This window comes from Asterias rubens, chromosome 4 (assembly GCF_902459465.1).
Source record: "Asterias rubens chromosome 4, eAstRub1.3, whole genome shotgun sequence".
In the NCBI taxonomy this organism is placed as follows: domain Eukaryota; kingdom Metazoa; phylum Echinodermata; class Asteroidea; order Forcipulatida; family Asteriidae; genus Asterias; species Asterias rubens.
In genome coordinates this window covers 4,476,780-4,493,073 of record NC_047065.1, presented here as the reverse complement: position 1 = coordinate 4,493,073, position 16,294 = coordinate 4,476,780, and the positions used below count along the sequence as shown (strand labels likewise).

General features: G+C 37.5%; 1 protein-coding gene across 2 annotated transcripts; it reads right to left on the bottom strand.

Moving 5' to 3' along the window:
• Positions 1 to 4,856: 4,856 nt before the first annotated feature.
• LOC117289633 (homocysteine-responsive endoplasmic reticulum-resident ubiquitin-like domain member 2 protein) lies at positions 4,857 to 16,164 on the bottom strand. 2 transcript variants are annotated; one of them, XM_033770841.1, is made up of 8 exons: positions 15,871 to 16,164; positions 14,297 to 14,554; positions 13,032 to 13,109; positions 10,575 to 10,840; positions 8,900 to 9,022; positions 7,909 to 8,241; positions 6,793 to 6,916; positions 4,857 to 6,022 (listed from the first exon to the last, which is right to left on the bottom strand). In XM_033770841.1, the coding sequence occupies exons 2-8, from the start codon at positions 14,438 to 14,440 to the stop codon at positions 5,816 to 5,818; spliced, it is 1,275 nt and encodes a 424-aa protein (XP_033626732.1). In that variant the 5' UTR covers positions 14,441 to 14,554; positions 15,871 to 16,164; the 3' UTR covers positions 4,857 to 5,815. The 2 variants fall into 2 exon arrangements, with proteins under 2 accessions (XP_033626732.1, XP_033626733.1); XM_033770842.1 differs by having other exon boundaries at positions 4,857 to 6,019.
• Positions 16,165 to 16,294: the final 130 nt, after the last annotated feature.

Here is a 16,294-nt window from a genome sequence, read left to right as displayed (position 1 = left end):
TGCAATGTAAATATAGCGGATGACATGATTGGTAACCAACATCATCAGCGGTCATCATCACGTGAAGATTTCCCATACGTGAGAAAAACCAGCGAAATAGCATGGTACCCTACCAAAAAGGTATTGGTAATGCACTTTGTTTATTATGATAGACGTTTGGGTACATTTCTGAAATACAAAATGTAAACACAAGAGGGCGTGGTTAATAGTTTGTGAAATAAATGTGAAGATTCACTGAAATTCTCACTAAAACACCACCACTGTATACTTTTAGGGATCTTTTGTAGGCTTTATTTTTGTATGACTAGTGCCCCTTTTTGCTCGTTTGAGAAGTATCTTAACGTATCTTACGTTCAACTTCAGGTAGAACAAGGAAGGAACTCAAGAGCCTTTCAACATGAGTAAAAAAAAAGATATTTACAAACTCCAATTGTTTTGTAAGACACTGAACTGCTCTAGAATTGCAAAGATCATGGGTTCGAATCACAACCAAGTAATAAGTCTGTGATTTTTTTTCACAAAGCTCGGGGAAAGTAGCTATTTCCCCCGATTCAAATTTAATAAAAAGTTCACAATTCAACACACACTTTTTAAAATGCATGGTCTTGTCATGGCAACAAACATTGTTTTTTCACAAAGCTCGGGGGGAAAAGTAGCTATTTAACACCAGTGTATAATGGGTAAACCCAAAATTATTATTCTTTATTTCCCCCGATTCAAAATTAATAAAAAGGTTCACAATTTAACACACACTTTTTAAAATGCATGGTCTTGTCATGGCAACAAACATTGTGTTTTGTGTTTTAGTGTCAGTTTGACCTTTGATAGCCCTGCTTCCAACATTACATTCTTCCCACAAGCACACACTTGTCAATGTCTCGATCTACCTGTGTAGAGATGTGGTCTTCATGCCAATTCCTAAACAAAATTACCATGATTCAGATGAACTTCATATTTTGATTTGTCTTCTTAATGTCTGAAATGAACACCATCAGGGACACACCTTCAGCTAATTTTAAGACACTTCTGAAGACCCCTTGTTCACCAGGCCATAATGACTTATTTATTTCTTGAATTCCCACTTCCCAGGTCAAAATTCCAGTTGAACCTTAACTAAAGGTTGAAAACCAGGTGATAAACTATAGTTAAACAGTTAAAACCAGTTGGTTTATTAATTATAGAAACTGGACAGAAATCAACTGGTTTATAATTTAAACCTAGTTGAACACAGCTAACCTAGTCCAAACCAGTTGGTTAATATGGAAATGGTCACTATGTCCAGGTGAACCAGTTGACCCTAGTTAACTGGCATGGGTTCAACTGGAATTTTGACCTTGGTTGTGCCTGGGCTATCTCATCTTTGAGCAAATTATTTCTTTTGTGCCTATCTGTGACTTTGCAATCCTTGGACTTGGGCCCTTAAGAAATTATGGATAATCGGTTGATTCAGAACTGTGTACCATGAGGTTGGGGGGGGGGGGGGGGGGGGGGGGTCGAGGGGTCTGTTTTCGCCATCTTTTATGACTAGATGCAGAAGCTATACAGCTAATGTAAAAAACCATGTGAAATAGAAACAGGGGAATCCAAATTTGGGGAGGCACGTTTTGTGACTCTATACAGTACGACTATACTCTACCACATGAGGAATGTACTTCACCTATAGATAGATAAAACTGGACATTTGTTACATATTTGCTTATTGACTTGATAATGATTAACAAACTGATTAACACTGATAAACAAAAACAATGAAATGAGCAACACTGGCAGGTCTGATAGATTTCAAATTATGCATGAGCTGTTATTTGACCCATAATGTGAAGACTGACAATTTAAACAGTATTCATATAACATTGTATAAGATTTAATATACAGTCAATATACAAGGGTTACAATTCATATATTATTACAACTATTTTACAATAATTATTGATATAAACTTTGTTTTCAGTGTCATTTTCAATCAATTCTTCTTCATTCTCCTTGCTTATCTTGGTCCGAGATGACAAAGTCATAAGAAGAAATGGAGACCATATTTTCTGCCTCTAACTAAAGAACGTACATAATATATCTTTAACACAGCAAACAATTTTTCTAGTTATTGTATGCATACAAAAATATATTTGTGGGGATAGGAGCAGAGAAAACTGATATTGAATACTTTAAAGCCAAATTTCAACTTTAAAAATCTTGAAATAATATATTTGAAAATGTCCTCCAGCACACCATCCACCTAAGTTAATTTAGCTGCTTGAAAGAGCAACTACTGATCACAGAAAACCAGTGATAATATCTTTAACTGTCAATATTTTCTGCGGTAAACCTAAAGAAGTAAAATATGTACAAAGCAATCTACTCAAAGTATAACAGGTGTCTTTAAAAGTTCTCAATTTGAAATTTTATGAAAAAAGCGCAGAGACTCAACATACATCTTGTAATGAAGAAATAAGTTTACTTATCCAACTAACCAGGCTGAAATGCCTACACAGACCAACATGCATTACTTTTCTGTGCTTAGCTTACAGGCATTAGAAAATTTGGCCCGAAGAAATCACAATTGTTCCTACAAACCATCATTTCCCCCAAAATAGGATTTATAGGGTTATTTTGATGGCCTTTGATGTCATAATCGGGCACACCATTTTATTTGCCTTTTTAGGTCTAGCAATGTGTTTGCCTGTGATGTCATAATCGGGCACACCATTTTATTTGCCTTTATAGGTCTAGCAATGTGTTAACTAGGTCTAACCCAACCAAAAGCCATGGTAGAACTGCCTATGGCTTCTTTCCACCAACAGGCTGCCTTAATCGTCCACTATCTTTAAAATTACAAAGTAATATCTGGAGTGGATAGGGTTGGTAGGCCTGGCACAGTGATTTAAGGCAATAGTCAATACATGTACTGGCATAAGTTATTTGGATCTACAGCCCTTACCGGCCAATCACAATGCAGTGATAACGAAAACGATAACGACCACGTCGCAAAGAGAACAAAATCTATGCGTTGAATTGCTCCGCACAGAATAGGCGCATGCTTATTCAACCAATTGAGGGCGTGCATTGTTAAAGTGATCGTTATAGTTTTTCATTATCACTGCAGTGTGACTAGCCCTTTGGTCCTCAAGGATCAGTAAACTTCCTGAAATGATTTTAAAGGATTAAAAGAAGGTTGAAGTTAACAAATAAAAACAAAAGCTGAGAATGTGTAATGTACACAATGATTAACCATGAAATCGTGTTATTGCTTGGTGGAGCTTGGTGAAGGCTTTGATAAATGTATCAAAACTTTGAAAAATAACACACAGTGTCGCCTAGAAATACACCGATACATGCATTATTCAAAATAGTGATTTGTATTAAAACAATATTTGAATTTTATAAACTAAAAATCATTTAAAACAATGTAAAGCAACAGATGGAATATATCCAGTTTTCCATTTAAAATATATTTCTTTTGAGGTTGCACATTTAAATGAGGAAGGCCCAATTGCCCACAAAATTCGGAGGCAACACTGACTGCTTGGACGTGTTCATTAAATCAAAATGCATTTTGTTTTGTGTTTCGTTTTTCAAATAAAAGACATGAAATCATGCTAAAAACATTTCCCCAAGCAAAATAGTTCTACCAAGTAAAAACAGGTTTATTCGCAATTCGCATTAGATCTGAGCCATAAACTAAATTAGTACACGAATGTGTAAACAGCATATTCATTTCAACACCGTAAACTGAATGTTTCATAAAACTGTACAATGAAAAACAATTTGGAAGCCCAAATGACCGTAAAATAGACGTAAGTAAATTGTACAGCTGCAGTTGCTTTGTAGCTGTTTGAACTCTGTAGTTTATCTCCAATGTAAAGTGCATTGATTGGTTTGTCCGAATATGAAGCAATGCTAAACAATAAAGAAAAAACTTACTTAGTTGAATATCAGGCGTTCTTTTGTAACCTATATTTAAACATAACAGTATGGTTTAAAGAAACAAATCAAACATTTCAAACCCATGGACTGGGGTCCATGGGTTTTGTACACCTTCGAGGGAAAATGACACCCTCGGGTTCGCCTCGGGTTCCATTTTCCCCCTTGAGTGTACAAAACGCCATGGACCCGTCACAGCGTCCAAAATATTCTATGATGTTGAAACCAACCATTTTAGAGCTCAATATTGGGAACTCAATATAAAACGTCAAATGTGCACTAGATGCCATTTGCTTTCATTGATAAATCAAAACATTTGCCTGCTGAAATAACAGCAGTGTCATAGTATTTTCTTCATCCTCGTGTATACTTATAAAATAAAATAAAAACTATTAGATTTATTCCATGAGTTTCTAAAAGTCCAACCTAAGAACACTTACATAACCAATGTTGTACATTGCCTTTAGATTGGAATCGATTTTGATTCAAAATTATTCTCTTAAATACACCAAATCAGCGGTACAAATGAAACAATCATCATGCAGTGTATGACCACTTTTTTTTCAGATAAATTCTACAATGTAGCCTAGGATAACTTTGTTTTCTTTTTAGTTTCCACTTAAAGACAGTGGACACTATTGGTAATTGTCAAAGACTAGCCTTCACAGTTAGTGTATCTCAACATATGCAAAAAATAACTAACCTGTGAACATTTGAGCTCAATCGGTCATCGAAGTTGCAAGATAATAATGAAAGAAAAAACACCCTTGTCACACAAAGTTGTGTGCGTTAAGATGGTTGATTTCGAGACCTCAAGTTCTAAATATGAGGTCTCGAAATCAAATTCGTGGAAAATTACTTCTTTCTAAAAAACTATGGCACTTCAGAGGGAGCCGTTTCTCACAATGTTTTATACCATCAACCTCTCCCCATAACTCGTCACCAAGAAAGGTTTTAAGCTAATAATTATTTTGAGTAACTACCAATAGTGTCCACTGCCTTTAAAAGCATTTTGCCATTTGGAACATTTTTACAATGGAATAGTCGAAAAGGTTACATGGAAAACATTTACAAGAAAATTTACTATTTCACTTCATTAATTTTATCCATCACCTTTAATAAACCATTATTCATTTGAACCTCTTTAAAAACCAACAATTTGTAATTAATAACCAGTGATTTCTCTTATAAATATGTAAAAGTACGTACTGCAGAAAATCTAGATGATAGGGAGAAAGTGCAGGACTCTGGGTTTCATTATTTTGAAGACCATTACAAAAATCTTTCAGTAAACATCAGAGAACTTATTGATCATTTTGCCCATGTTGTAAAAGTTTAACAGCTTTACCCAATGTCAAAGCAAGTCATAACTTTGGTTAAAATTTTTTGCTTAAATAATAAATTACCTTCTAATCAAATAACCAATACCAAACTTTTAAAGGATTTTGGAAGCTAAATCTCAGCCTATAGACTAATAAATTGACAAATAATGGGATAATTTATAGGTTAACTCATATTTGATCAAATGATAGGTGAATGATTCGGGAAAATTGAACTTGTTTTAACTTGTGCAGATATCATTCGTCACTTTGCATTCTCTTGAAGTAGCAGTGAGTTGCCATAATGCAAAGCTGTCACTTATGTAGAATTTTCCTTTTTTTGTGTGGAAGTTGGAACTTTGCTAAGTCCATCAATTGATCATCATGGGGAAGTGGGATGGAATTAACCACCCATGGGAGGCCGGATCTAAATTCTGCAATATTTGGCAGGCTTCAACTTACCACATAGCCTCAATTTGAAGGTTTGACTGCAAAGTACCAAGACAAAGGTACTCCATGAATTTATTTTTACAAACGTTATGGAAGCCTTACTTGTGGCCTCGGTCAGTCCAGTTTGTTTAATTTCCAGCAATGGCATTTGGATCCTGCGGGAACAACGACGTGAAGAATGTAGAGACAAAAATCCACATGATGGCTAATACCCCTGGCTTGGGTGGCTCAGGGGGCGCTGTTTCCGTCGAGTCAGAGTCCGTCTCCCCTTCTTCCTGGGACTCTGAAGTGCTGTCTCTCTCTGCGTTATCACCTGCTAGCTGCTGTTCCGGCTGCTGTCAAATATAAATTCACCAGACAATTGTTAAACAAAGAAATGTTCAAATTGAGCATTAAAAACCCTTGAGCACGAGAGCCTGGTTTTAGTTCATGCAAAAGCGAATGCAGATTAAATTTACGTCATGTTAAAAAACTAGGACGTACGAAAGTTCGCTGTGTGTTCACAAGTATGAACCAGACTTAACTACCTAGAAAATATCCTAGGAGCCTTCCTCACTCTACAATGCTCTATATCCAACAAAATCCAACATCAAAAGAGGACTCTTTATGCAAAACGCCATTCATAAATACCTCTGACAGTTTCGCTATTCCTATTGGTGGAGAGCACGTCACGTGGGGGTGTTTAAACCTTTGATAATGACCAATGTTTATAACTGGTTGTGAGTGGATACTCCATGCAAGTCTTGATACAAGACATTTCTTGTTACGGGCGATGCAGGCGATGTCAGTGAGTTGGCCGCGTTGTGTGTGAAAGGAAAACCAGCACCAAGACTATATGCGCATGCGCACGAAGGGAACCGGAAACTGCCGGAAAAAGGCATGCAACACACCGACGTTGTACAATGTACACATAACATGTACAAGTGAAGAGCTCAAGGACGTTGGAAACGGATAAGTTTTACCGAGTTTCTTACTTTATTACGCCTTTTAACCAAAAAGGTATTTATGAATGAGAATAAAAGGGTAACTACTAGTTCTTTCACAGCCGTTTAAAACCTTGCATCGTCGAATTGCCGTGTGATAAAGGCCCGAGCCTTTGGCTTACCTGTTCTTGATTGCTTTCATTGTTATTATTTGGGACCCCATCTCCTTGCTCAGGATTCCTATGCTCTTCAAGTCTTTCTCTGGCAATGGGAGTTCGTCTTAACCGAAACCAACGCTTTTGGTACCTATTAAAGAGCATAAAATTATAACAAAAGGTCCAATAAAATGCGTCTTTGAAATACACAAACAGAAAGTTCACCCTCATGAGAAAAGGGTAGGGTCATACTTTGGCAATGACCTCGAATAACATTTGTGTAACTTTAAATATGCTATGTCAAATTTTTGGCCCCAACCCTTAAAAAAAGTTTAACTTTTACTTAAAATGGTCAGGAACCACTTATAATGGTCAGGATCAATGACAAAAATTTTAAATGTTTCTTATAAAATACATAAGAATTGGTCATGTGATATATTGTCAGGATTTTTATTTCACTGCTACTAATAATTGGCGGATTATTTGAGCAATGGCTCAAATGAAAGCTTGTAACTATCTCGACCCCCATCAAAATACCTAAAGAATTTTTGGGTCAAATCGGCTAATAATCTGACATAGCATCTTTAACATCTTTATTCCCATAGACTATTTGTTATCAAGATGTATTGGTAGTAAGCATCCTGCAAAATTATTTGGTCCGAAATGCCCCCATAGATTTGAAATCAATAAAAATGTAAATACAACTACAAAGACTTTTGGAGATTAAAATTTCCCTGGTGTCCATTCGTGAATGCTGCAATTTGTACCCACTGTCATCTCACTAATGACATTTTTTAGCTGTTATATATTTCGAGATAATTTGGCCTATAACTCCCATTATATTGAAAGGGAAAAAAAATTAATGTATGACCCTACTTTTACATATTTTGAAGACATTAAGCTAAATCAGATCTGTGTTCAAGGTAAACATGTTTTTTTTTAAGAAATGCAAAAAATGAAAAGCCAGATTCATGAAAATTTGTAGGGGGATGTAAGGTATAGTTATTTGAAGAAGAATATTTTCAGAGAGGGGAATAACTTCACATATAAAGAGGTGACTGACTCAAAGATAGGAATAGAGCTGAAAAGGCAGTATGTGATTCAGACTGGTTTGCATGTACGCAAGTGTTTCTAAAAACTCACATAAACATGAAGATCATGAAGCTAGTAACCATCAAGAATCTACTTAGTGACGAGTAGAAATACACCAAGCTGAGGAGAACAACAAATCGGCAAAAGGTATAAATATAATCCAGCCAATCACGGTGGACGTTTTCATCGTCGTCGTCATCTACAGCAGGACCAAGACCAGCGTTCATCCGGACGTTCTGGTCCGGGCCAGCCACGTTGGGGGCAACGGGAGCATTCAAAACCACAGGTTGGTCAGGGACTTGTGGCTGGGGTACACCAACGGGAGCATGGACTGGTGGTAGATTTGCTGGAAGGCCAGCTCCGCCTGCTGCAAATTGATTAGAGCTGAAACAAAAATACAAACAAAAAGCACTTTTAAACAAGAAAGTTAAAAAATTTGAAAGGCAAAGGAGCTTTTTATATATATCCTACGGGGATCTTTATCAATAAAGATGAGCAAAGATACATCAACAGAATTTAGCTTTTGTTTTTTGAGGAAGTGAATTAAAGACAAATCAAGCACTAGATCAAACACTGGACACTATTGGTAATTGTCAAAGACCAGTCTTCTCACTTGGTGTTCCTCAACATGTGCTTAAAAAAACATGTGAAACCTTGAACTCAATTGGTCGTCGCAGTTGCGAGATAATAATTGACGAAAAAACACCATTGTCACACAAAGTTGTGTGCTTTCAGATGCTTGAGTTCTGGACCTCAAAATCTAATTCTGAGGTCTCAAAATCAAATTCTATAAAAATTACTTCTTCCTCAAAAACTACATTACTTCAGAGGGAGCTGTTTCTCACAATGTTTTATACTATCAACAGCTCCCCATCACTCGTTACCAAGTAAGGTTTTTATGCTAATAATTGTTTTGAGTAATAACCAATAGTGTCCATTGCCTTTAACATTTACTTTGATTTCAGCCTCACACAAACCTAATAGGGATAATTTTATTAATAAACTATCTGCAGACAAAACAGAAGAACTTGAGTTGACTTACTACTGCATGTACTGTGCCATTTGCTGTGCGTACATGTGTTGCATCCAGTATGCTTGCTGTTGCTGATTAGCCATGACAAAGCCCTGCTGATTGGCTCTCTGACCATACTGATAGTTCCCATAACTGAATCAATCAAAAATTAAAACATGTAGTTAATGTCTCAAAGTCCAGCTACCACACATGTCACAAGAAGACTTTGTTATCTTTTATCGCACATGGTCACTAAAAATGCACTTGAAAAACCTTTTTCGAAACGTACAAACTCACAACCAGGACTTGAATGTACTTGCACGTACGTGTGTACGATGTTCGATCGAGTCAAAGTCTGCCTCGATTGATGTCACAAAAGGGGTAGGCGGAGTCAACACCCACACAACTTTTTTTAAACATATAAATCGTTAAAACAATTACTCAAAAAATTATTTTATTGTTGAGAAACATATACTCTAATGTTTGAAGAAAAAACAATTCTATTCCCAGGTGACTTTTAAGTGTGCATGTAAACAGTAATAGCTACTTTTAAACAAAAGGTAAACAGTTACTCAAAACCCATAATATTCACTTCTCCTAAGAAAACCACCAATGAGGGGGTGACTTAAAATAGAATGCGATTCTTTCAAACAAGTTTTTTTAGACAAATACATAAGCATTGCATCAGCATCAACACAGACCGTTGTTTATTACAATTGTCATCAAGAATGCTACGGATTCATGCCAACATTTCCAATGCACCAAGGACAAAATTACCTAATCAATATTCACCCTTAGATTACCAACCGTGTATTAACAATGGAAAGACTCACAAACATCTGTGTATAAAACATATTTTTACTGGTACACAGGTATTTTCAAGTAGGATGTCTGTATCTGTATTTACATGTAGGCCTACTTCTAGTTATTGGGTATTTCTTTGTTTTTTTCTTTTCTTTACTAAAACAGTTTACATCCATGAAAGTATTTTGGTGTGCATGGTTAGATCTAGTCTCACTGATAACTTTCAGAGACTAACCCTTCCCATCTTCCCCTGTGGCTTGTCATGGTGGAGCGTTTTAGTGGCTAAATCATCAGGAACAAGGGGTTAGTGAAACCACCACAAAAAAAAGACTATGTGCAGCAGACACAACAAAATCTTTGAAAATTGTACTTAAAGACAAGCGCAAACGTTGTTGATGTTCACTTAATTTAAAATTAAAAAATAATGTGTAAATATTTAAAACTCACCTGATAAGCTATACTCTGTTAATGTTTTGGGTGAAAATTAAAACAGATGTAAATATTGCTAACCTTTGACATTTCCACTGCCGACACAACTCATAATTCATCAGGTGTTGTTGTTATGATATTCCCATCAAGGGAACTCAACAAACTACCATAAGGGGATACTATATAAACACCAAGCTGGCAACAGCCAATCTCCCCCGTATGAACATTAGCTGTTCGCTCATTGGGGCTCTCTTGTGACTAACCCAGGTAATGTTGAAAAAGGTAATCAAACACACCCTAAAGGCCCGGTCACACCTGCCTCGATAACAAGAACGAAAACGAGAATGATAACAATGCACACCCTCGATTGCTTGAATGAGCGTGGGTGTCTTCTGCGAGGAGCATTTCAACCACTTTGCGTCATAATCGTTATCGTTATCGCTGCCATGTGACTTGGCCTTGACTAACTTACTTATAAGGATAGTAGTTTGAGAACGATGGTGTACTGACAGTTCTGTGTCTGAGCCCACTCGTTGAAGGTAACGTCGGCTCCACTGGCGTGCTCTGCCTCCTTGAGGACGCTCCATCCTGGCTGGTTGGACTCGCTGCGGCTGGTGTAGGTATTGGTGATGAGGTTTCTCTTTTCATCTCGGAAGATGGGAGTTTAGATTGGAGGAGTTCCTCGGGAGTTGGGGAACAAACAAGATGGATAGTGTGCTGCTGAAGAGTCGTATCAGTCTGAACAGAAACGAAACAAATACATTGGAAACTTAATCACACTGATTTATCATCATGTATAGTTTTAATGAAATTTTGTGTTTAAACTGAAGATTCCCATGATTACCTGTAGAGTGTTGGCATCAATCACTGGACTCGCGCTTTACTATAGCCACCTAAGCACACACTGTCAAGTAACGTCCGTCGATGTCGGTTTTTTCCCATAACCGATATATCGAAAATTTAATATCGAGTATACTCGATATATCGAGTATTTCCCGCGCGCAAGATGGAAGCCTAAAAACACCACTTGGTATGCTCATGGAGGTAGAAATATATATACCATAGACTGACAGTTTAATAGGGTTACATTTAAACCTGTTTTTGTCTGATTCCCCGAACTTGTTTGTAGTCCAAACAATTTCAGATTGCGTAGTCCCGCCCCGATTATTTCTGGTTTTACAACAAAGTATGATCGCCGCTACCGCTGGCTTGGCCAATTGGTGAACGCTCACCACAATTCTCGATTCGTGATTGGCCATGATTGGCCGTCTCAAAATGACACAGAGCCTTTGTGAGTTGCGTGACTCGCCGACATTAAGGTGTCAGTTGCCGATGCATTGACGTAGAAGTGTCAATCAAGTTGTACGACGGGCGCGCGGACTACCTTTACGGTTGAAAATGGTTGAGATAATCATCGAAAAAAAATCACTAGAAAGTCCCGCAAAACACAGACCTACCACTCAGCGATCACAATAAACAACGCACGCAGCATGCAGTCACATAGTCTCCAATAAAGGCTCGTAGTCTTTTTACTTTGCATTCTATAACAAAGGCAAGAAACATTGAATGCTAGAACGCCCTCTATTGTCGAAATAACGCAGTGCATCACGCGATACCGCCTTGACCAAAGACTGCACGTGTCTGCGCATGCTTGGGCAAACGGGTTTTCCCCCCGGATTGCAATAACCATACACGCTGGTGTGCACGCTTAAACCGTACAACAGCATAGTCTTCGCTGGTACGCACGCAATAGCCGCCGACAGCGTGGTCTGCGAAGCATATAGTTCCTCGGAAATGTTAGCTTGTTTACCGAAAACAACACAACGTGTAGGCTTTATTTGACCAAAATGACGCCATTACGATACCTTGGATTGATAGAAAGATTATTTTACTGTATAACGTAAGATTGTTTTCTTCCTTGTTTTGTTTTGTCTTGTTGATTCGGGGAAGTTTTTGGGGGGTAATTTTGCAAAGTCAATAATGCTGTGATGAAGACGCATTGATTTTGATCACATATGCACAATGGGAAGTTGCATCTTAAACAGCCGATAGGCTAGGGCAGCAGCGGCGGTTTCTTTTGAGGTTTTACCGTGCGCTCGCCGCGGGTCGTGAACTTCTGCGGCGGGCCGGCGGCTGATGGCGAAAACACAAAGAACATACAGACATACTTGGTTGTAAAACGTATTTTATTTAATAGGGCAACTCAAAATGATGAAACTACATAACGACGACGGCTTTTCTAATACTCAAACACAGATTTCTTTTAAATAATCGGACACTCTTTTCGTATTTTCGATATCATTTAGGAACATCGAAATTTTCAAAACATCGAAATTTTCGATATATATCGAAAATCCGATATTAAGATATGATTATAAAAGTGACATCGGCGATTTCGATGTCAAAAAAATATCAAGTTTTTGAGTATTTTCGATATATCGACGGACGTTACTGTCTAGTAAAAATTGCTACAAGCTAGTAAACACCACTTCTCAACTTGCCCTGAGGGCTACTAAAAAACTGTCAAACCTACTTGTTTATAATGTTATATTTTTTCTTTTTAGATGTGAACGATACAAAACAAATTTTTTTAAAAGCTTTTTTTGAGTGTGTGAATGTGGCTTTATCTCACTAATAAACTGAAAATATGAAAGGAAAAAAACACCCTAGTTGCAAAGAATTATTTGCATTCAGATGCAAAACCTTTTAAAAAGCATTTGTATTCTACGACAAAGATTTTTCCCTGCGTTTTTGTTTTTTATTTAAGATCAAAATGAATTCCACATCCAGTGCAAAGTCCACCACCGTACAGCACTCCAATCCCAAAACCCCCGCTCCAAACACAAGTTAGTCCTCCCCTTAGTCTACATGTAGTTGCCATGCAAGGACACTGCTAATAATGCTTTTAATAACAAATGCTGAAACTTACCAGGCGTAGTACGTCTTTAAGCAGTAGGTTGTCCTTTAAAAGTTTCCCGGAGTAAATTATTCTCTGAGTCTTTGCATTCTGAGAAAAACAAAAAAAGGAAAACAAAATCCACATGATTTATAATAAGATCAGTGTGCCTTGGTTTTACCTCTATATTTTGTAAACAGATTTATGTGGTGAACCATGTGTGAAGTGAACATGAAATTAATGCATGCAGTAATAAATTGAAACATAAATTGAAATCGGGTGTAACGGTTGCGACAAATGATGTAAAGATATGCAACAAATGAGTTAAATATCTTGAGATTGAACAAAGACAAAACTACTAAAACAAGATTATAACCTGCCAACTCCGGATTGGCATGCCAGAGCTCTAACTTCTGAGTCCAAGTGTCCTGCATACAACTTGTCAGTACACATGTATCTTAGTTCGGGTGCGCCTGTCAAAAGCCATTCGTTTTGTTGCCTTTTGACCAGCAGGGAACATAACCACTAAAAAGCGTATTTGAGGATGCAACTTTTTATCTGGAATATTACGTATAAAAACAGAAGGGAAACTGACAGAGTAAATTTTTAATTATTTTGGGTGGAACCAAGATGATTGACTCGATTTGGGTATGATTTGATCCTGTCACTTCTTGCTTGAAATGAATAATAAGATATAAACATGTAATACAGGATTAGGCCTTAACCTTTCCAGTGACTACATGTAGCTATTCAACATGGGCCCCATTCCATAGAGCTGCTAAGCACAAAAATTTGCCTGAGTATGAAATTTCTGCCTCGATAAAAAACAGGATTACCAACAAAATTTCCACATGATTTTCAGGATGAACAGACAACAGCTGATTACCAGTAACAAGCAATATATGCAACAAATGGAAATTTGGTTGTTAATCCCGTTTTTACCAAGGCAGGAATATCATGCTAAGCAAATTTTTGTGCTTAGCAGCTCTATGAAATTGGGCCCTGGTTGGCTTGATGCATGCCTGATACTTCACGGAGGCAACAAAGGTGATTGCCTTCACGCCCTCGGTCACAGTCCATTTTTGTATTAAGCATACATTTGAACACTTCAATTGTCAGTAGGATGTCTGAACAGTTGGATTAGAGAGAATTTTGAATGGTCCTCCTGTTTTTTTAATTTTTATAACTAGCATTTGTCCAAAGCCTACATACATGACAAATTATTTCACTATGCTAACATTCAAAAGGTATGTAACTCTAAGATGAGGTCAGAGGTCATGGAGGTAGTGTTTACTTACTGGTTTACTAGGGTATACATTGGCAAGGTGATTCTTAAGTTTCAATACACTCCAATCTAGGAAGCACTCCACAGTCTGGTCTCCAAGCCTTTGGTTAGGGGCCTTGATGGATATCGTGACAGGTGTCCCTGATAGTTCGTCCATTGTGGTCTGAATTTCAATGATTCTCTTAATGGAAAGCTTGTTGGTGATGGAACGTTTCTTCTTCAGTAAAGTAACCCTCTGTCAGCCATTAACAACATCAGTTCACACCAAAGGCTGCAGGAGTACAGGAAGAAAACAAACTTTTTAGAGTGCAGCCTAATTGTCATTAGTAAACCATGAATATAGCTTTTCAGTATTAAGAGTAGGCCTATAAAACAAATTGACTGAAGACTAACCTTGACTGAAGAATAGAGTAGAAACAAAGTTATACAGTTTGTCTTCGCACCTGCGCATAAGTCAATATTATGGCGGCGTTGATTTTTAGACAAGTTATTGTCAGCTTGAAGTTTTTAAACAAATTTACATTAAAGTTTTATACTTTTAGATGTACTTGCTCACCATTTTGCATGTTGGCGGAAAAATTCTAGCGTAAACTTCAGCCTCTATGAGTGTGCAAACGTGATGGCCCGATTTAAATTTTGTGCACGCAGGTTTAAGCCTTGCGTATGTGTGGTTATGTCAAAAACATTTTTTGTTTTGACCAGCTTTTGCTGCATGCCTATTAAGTGTTAAACCACGAATCCAAAGTCATTCCTGCAACTTTATATTCCACATCATAATTTTTCAAAAAGAATCGTTGAAAATTCAAAAGGGTTCTTTATTAAATAAGACCGAAACTAAACTCCGAAAGGCGATGTCCAGGACCTGGGCAAGCACACGTACATTTACGCGGCACCCTTTGGGTAATTTTATGCCGTGCAGTTTATGTCAAGCTTGACAAAATGTAGCCAGCAAACTACATCCGCACGCGCAAATTTGCTGCACGTGAATTTCAATCCCAAACCAAACCAAAAGCTTTCAGGTTTGCGCAGCCCATCTTGATTTGAATTGTGCCCAACAATGCTAATTGTGGGCTTTTTAGGGTTAAAACCCAGGGAGAGTCCGGCAGTGTGTTATATGCACAATTTACAGGTCTAAGAAATAAATATAAAGATTAAGTTATTAAAAAGTTAAGAAGAGGTTCAGTTGTCGTGTTTTGAGTTGTTTCTTTTTGGGGGAGGGGGGGGGGGACAGCTCAGTTTCAGCCAAAAATACCAGCACCGGCTCCTCTATTCACAAATGATTGGCTCGAGCCAACACTGGCTCATCAGTCGAAAATGAGCCAATATTATGAGCCATTTCGTTAATAAGAGGAGCTGGCATTTCTTGGCTCAAAACTAAAACATACAAATAAAACATCAGATTCAGATTCAGACTGACTGAGCTGTTTTCCAGTTTATTTTTTAATATTATTTATATATTATTTGTCAACGATACAGAATGACAAAAAAAGTGAAATTCAATAAATTACAGAATATTAGTTCGACATAAAGATTTCTGTAAACAAACAATACACAGAATAGAAAGAATGTACACAAAAATGGGCTCACCTTCGACTGACGACTCACTATCCTTGTTCAGTGTAAACAACGCCCTATGCACGGTGCAGTGTACCAAGTCAAGTCACCGCGGAATTCCTTGGCCCGGACAAAACTAAGTCCCTATTAAATCTTAAAAACGGGGAATATTACAGGCCTGTGTGTGTGTCCGTAAGCTGCACTGGCTCTTCCAAAACGTGTTCCTAGACACAAGCTTTTACAAGGAAGGGCAGAAAAATCAACAACGCCGAAATACTGATGTAACTTTCTCACGTTTTAACGGGAACACCACACACAACAACAAAACCAGACCCCGCAGTCCATCTGGAAAATGACGTCACATTAAAGGTCAGCTGACAGTCGCTGATATGGCGCTATGTGATTGGTCTAACAGTTTGATCGGATCCATAACCTGTGTTGTTATTATTCTGTGGTG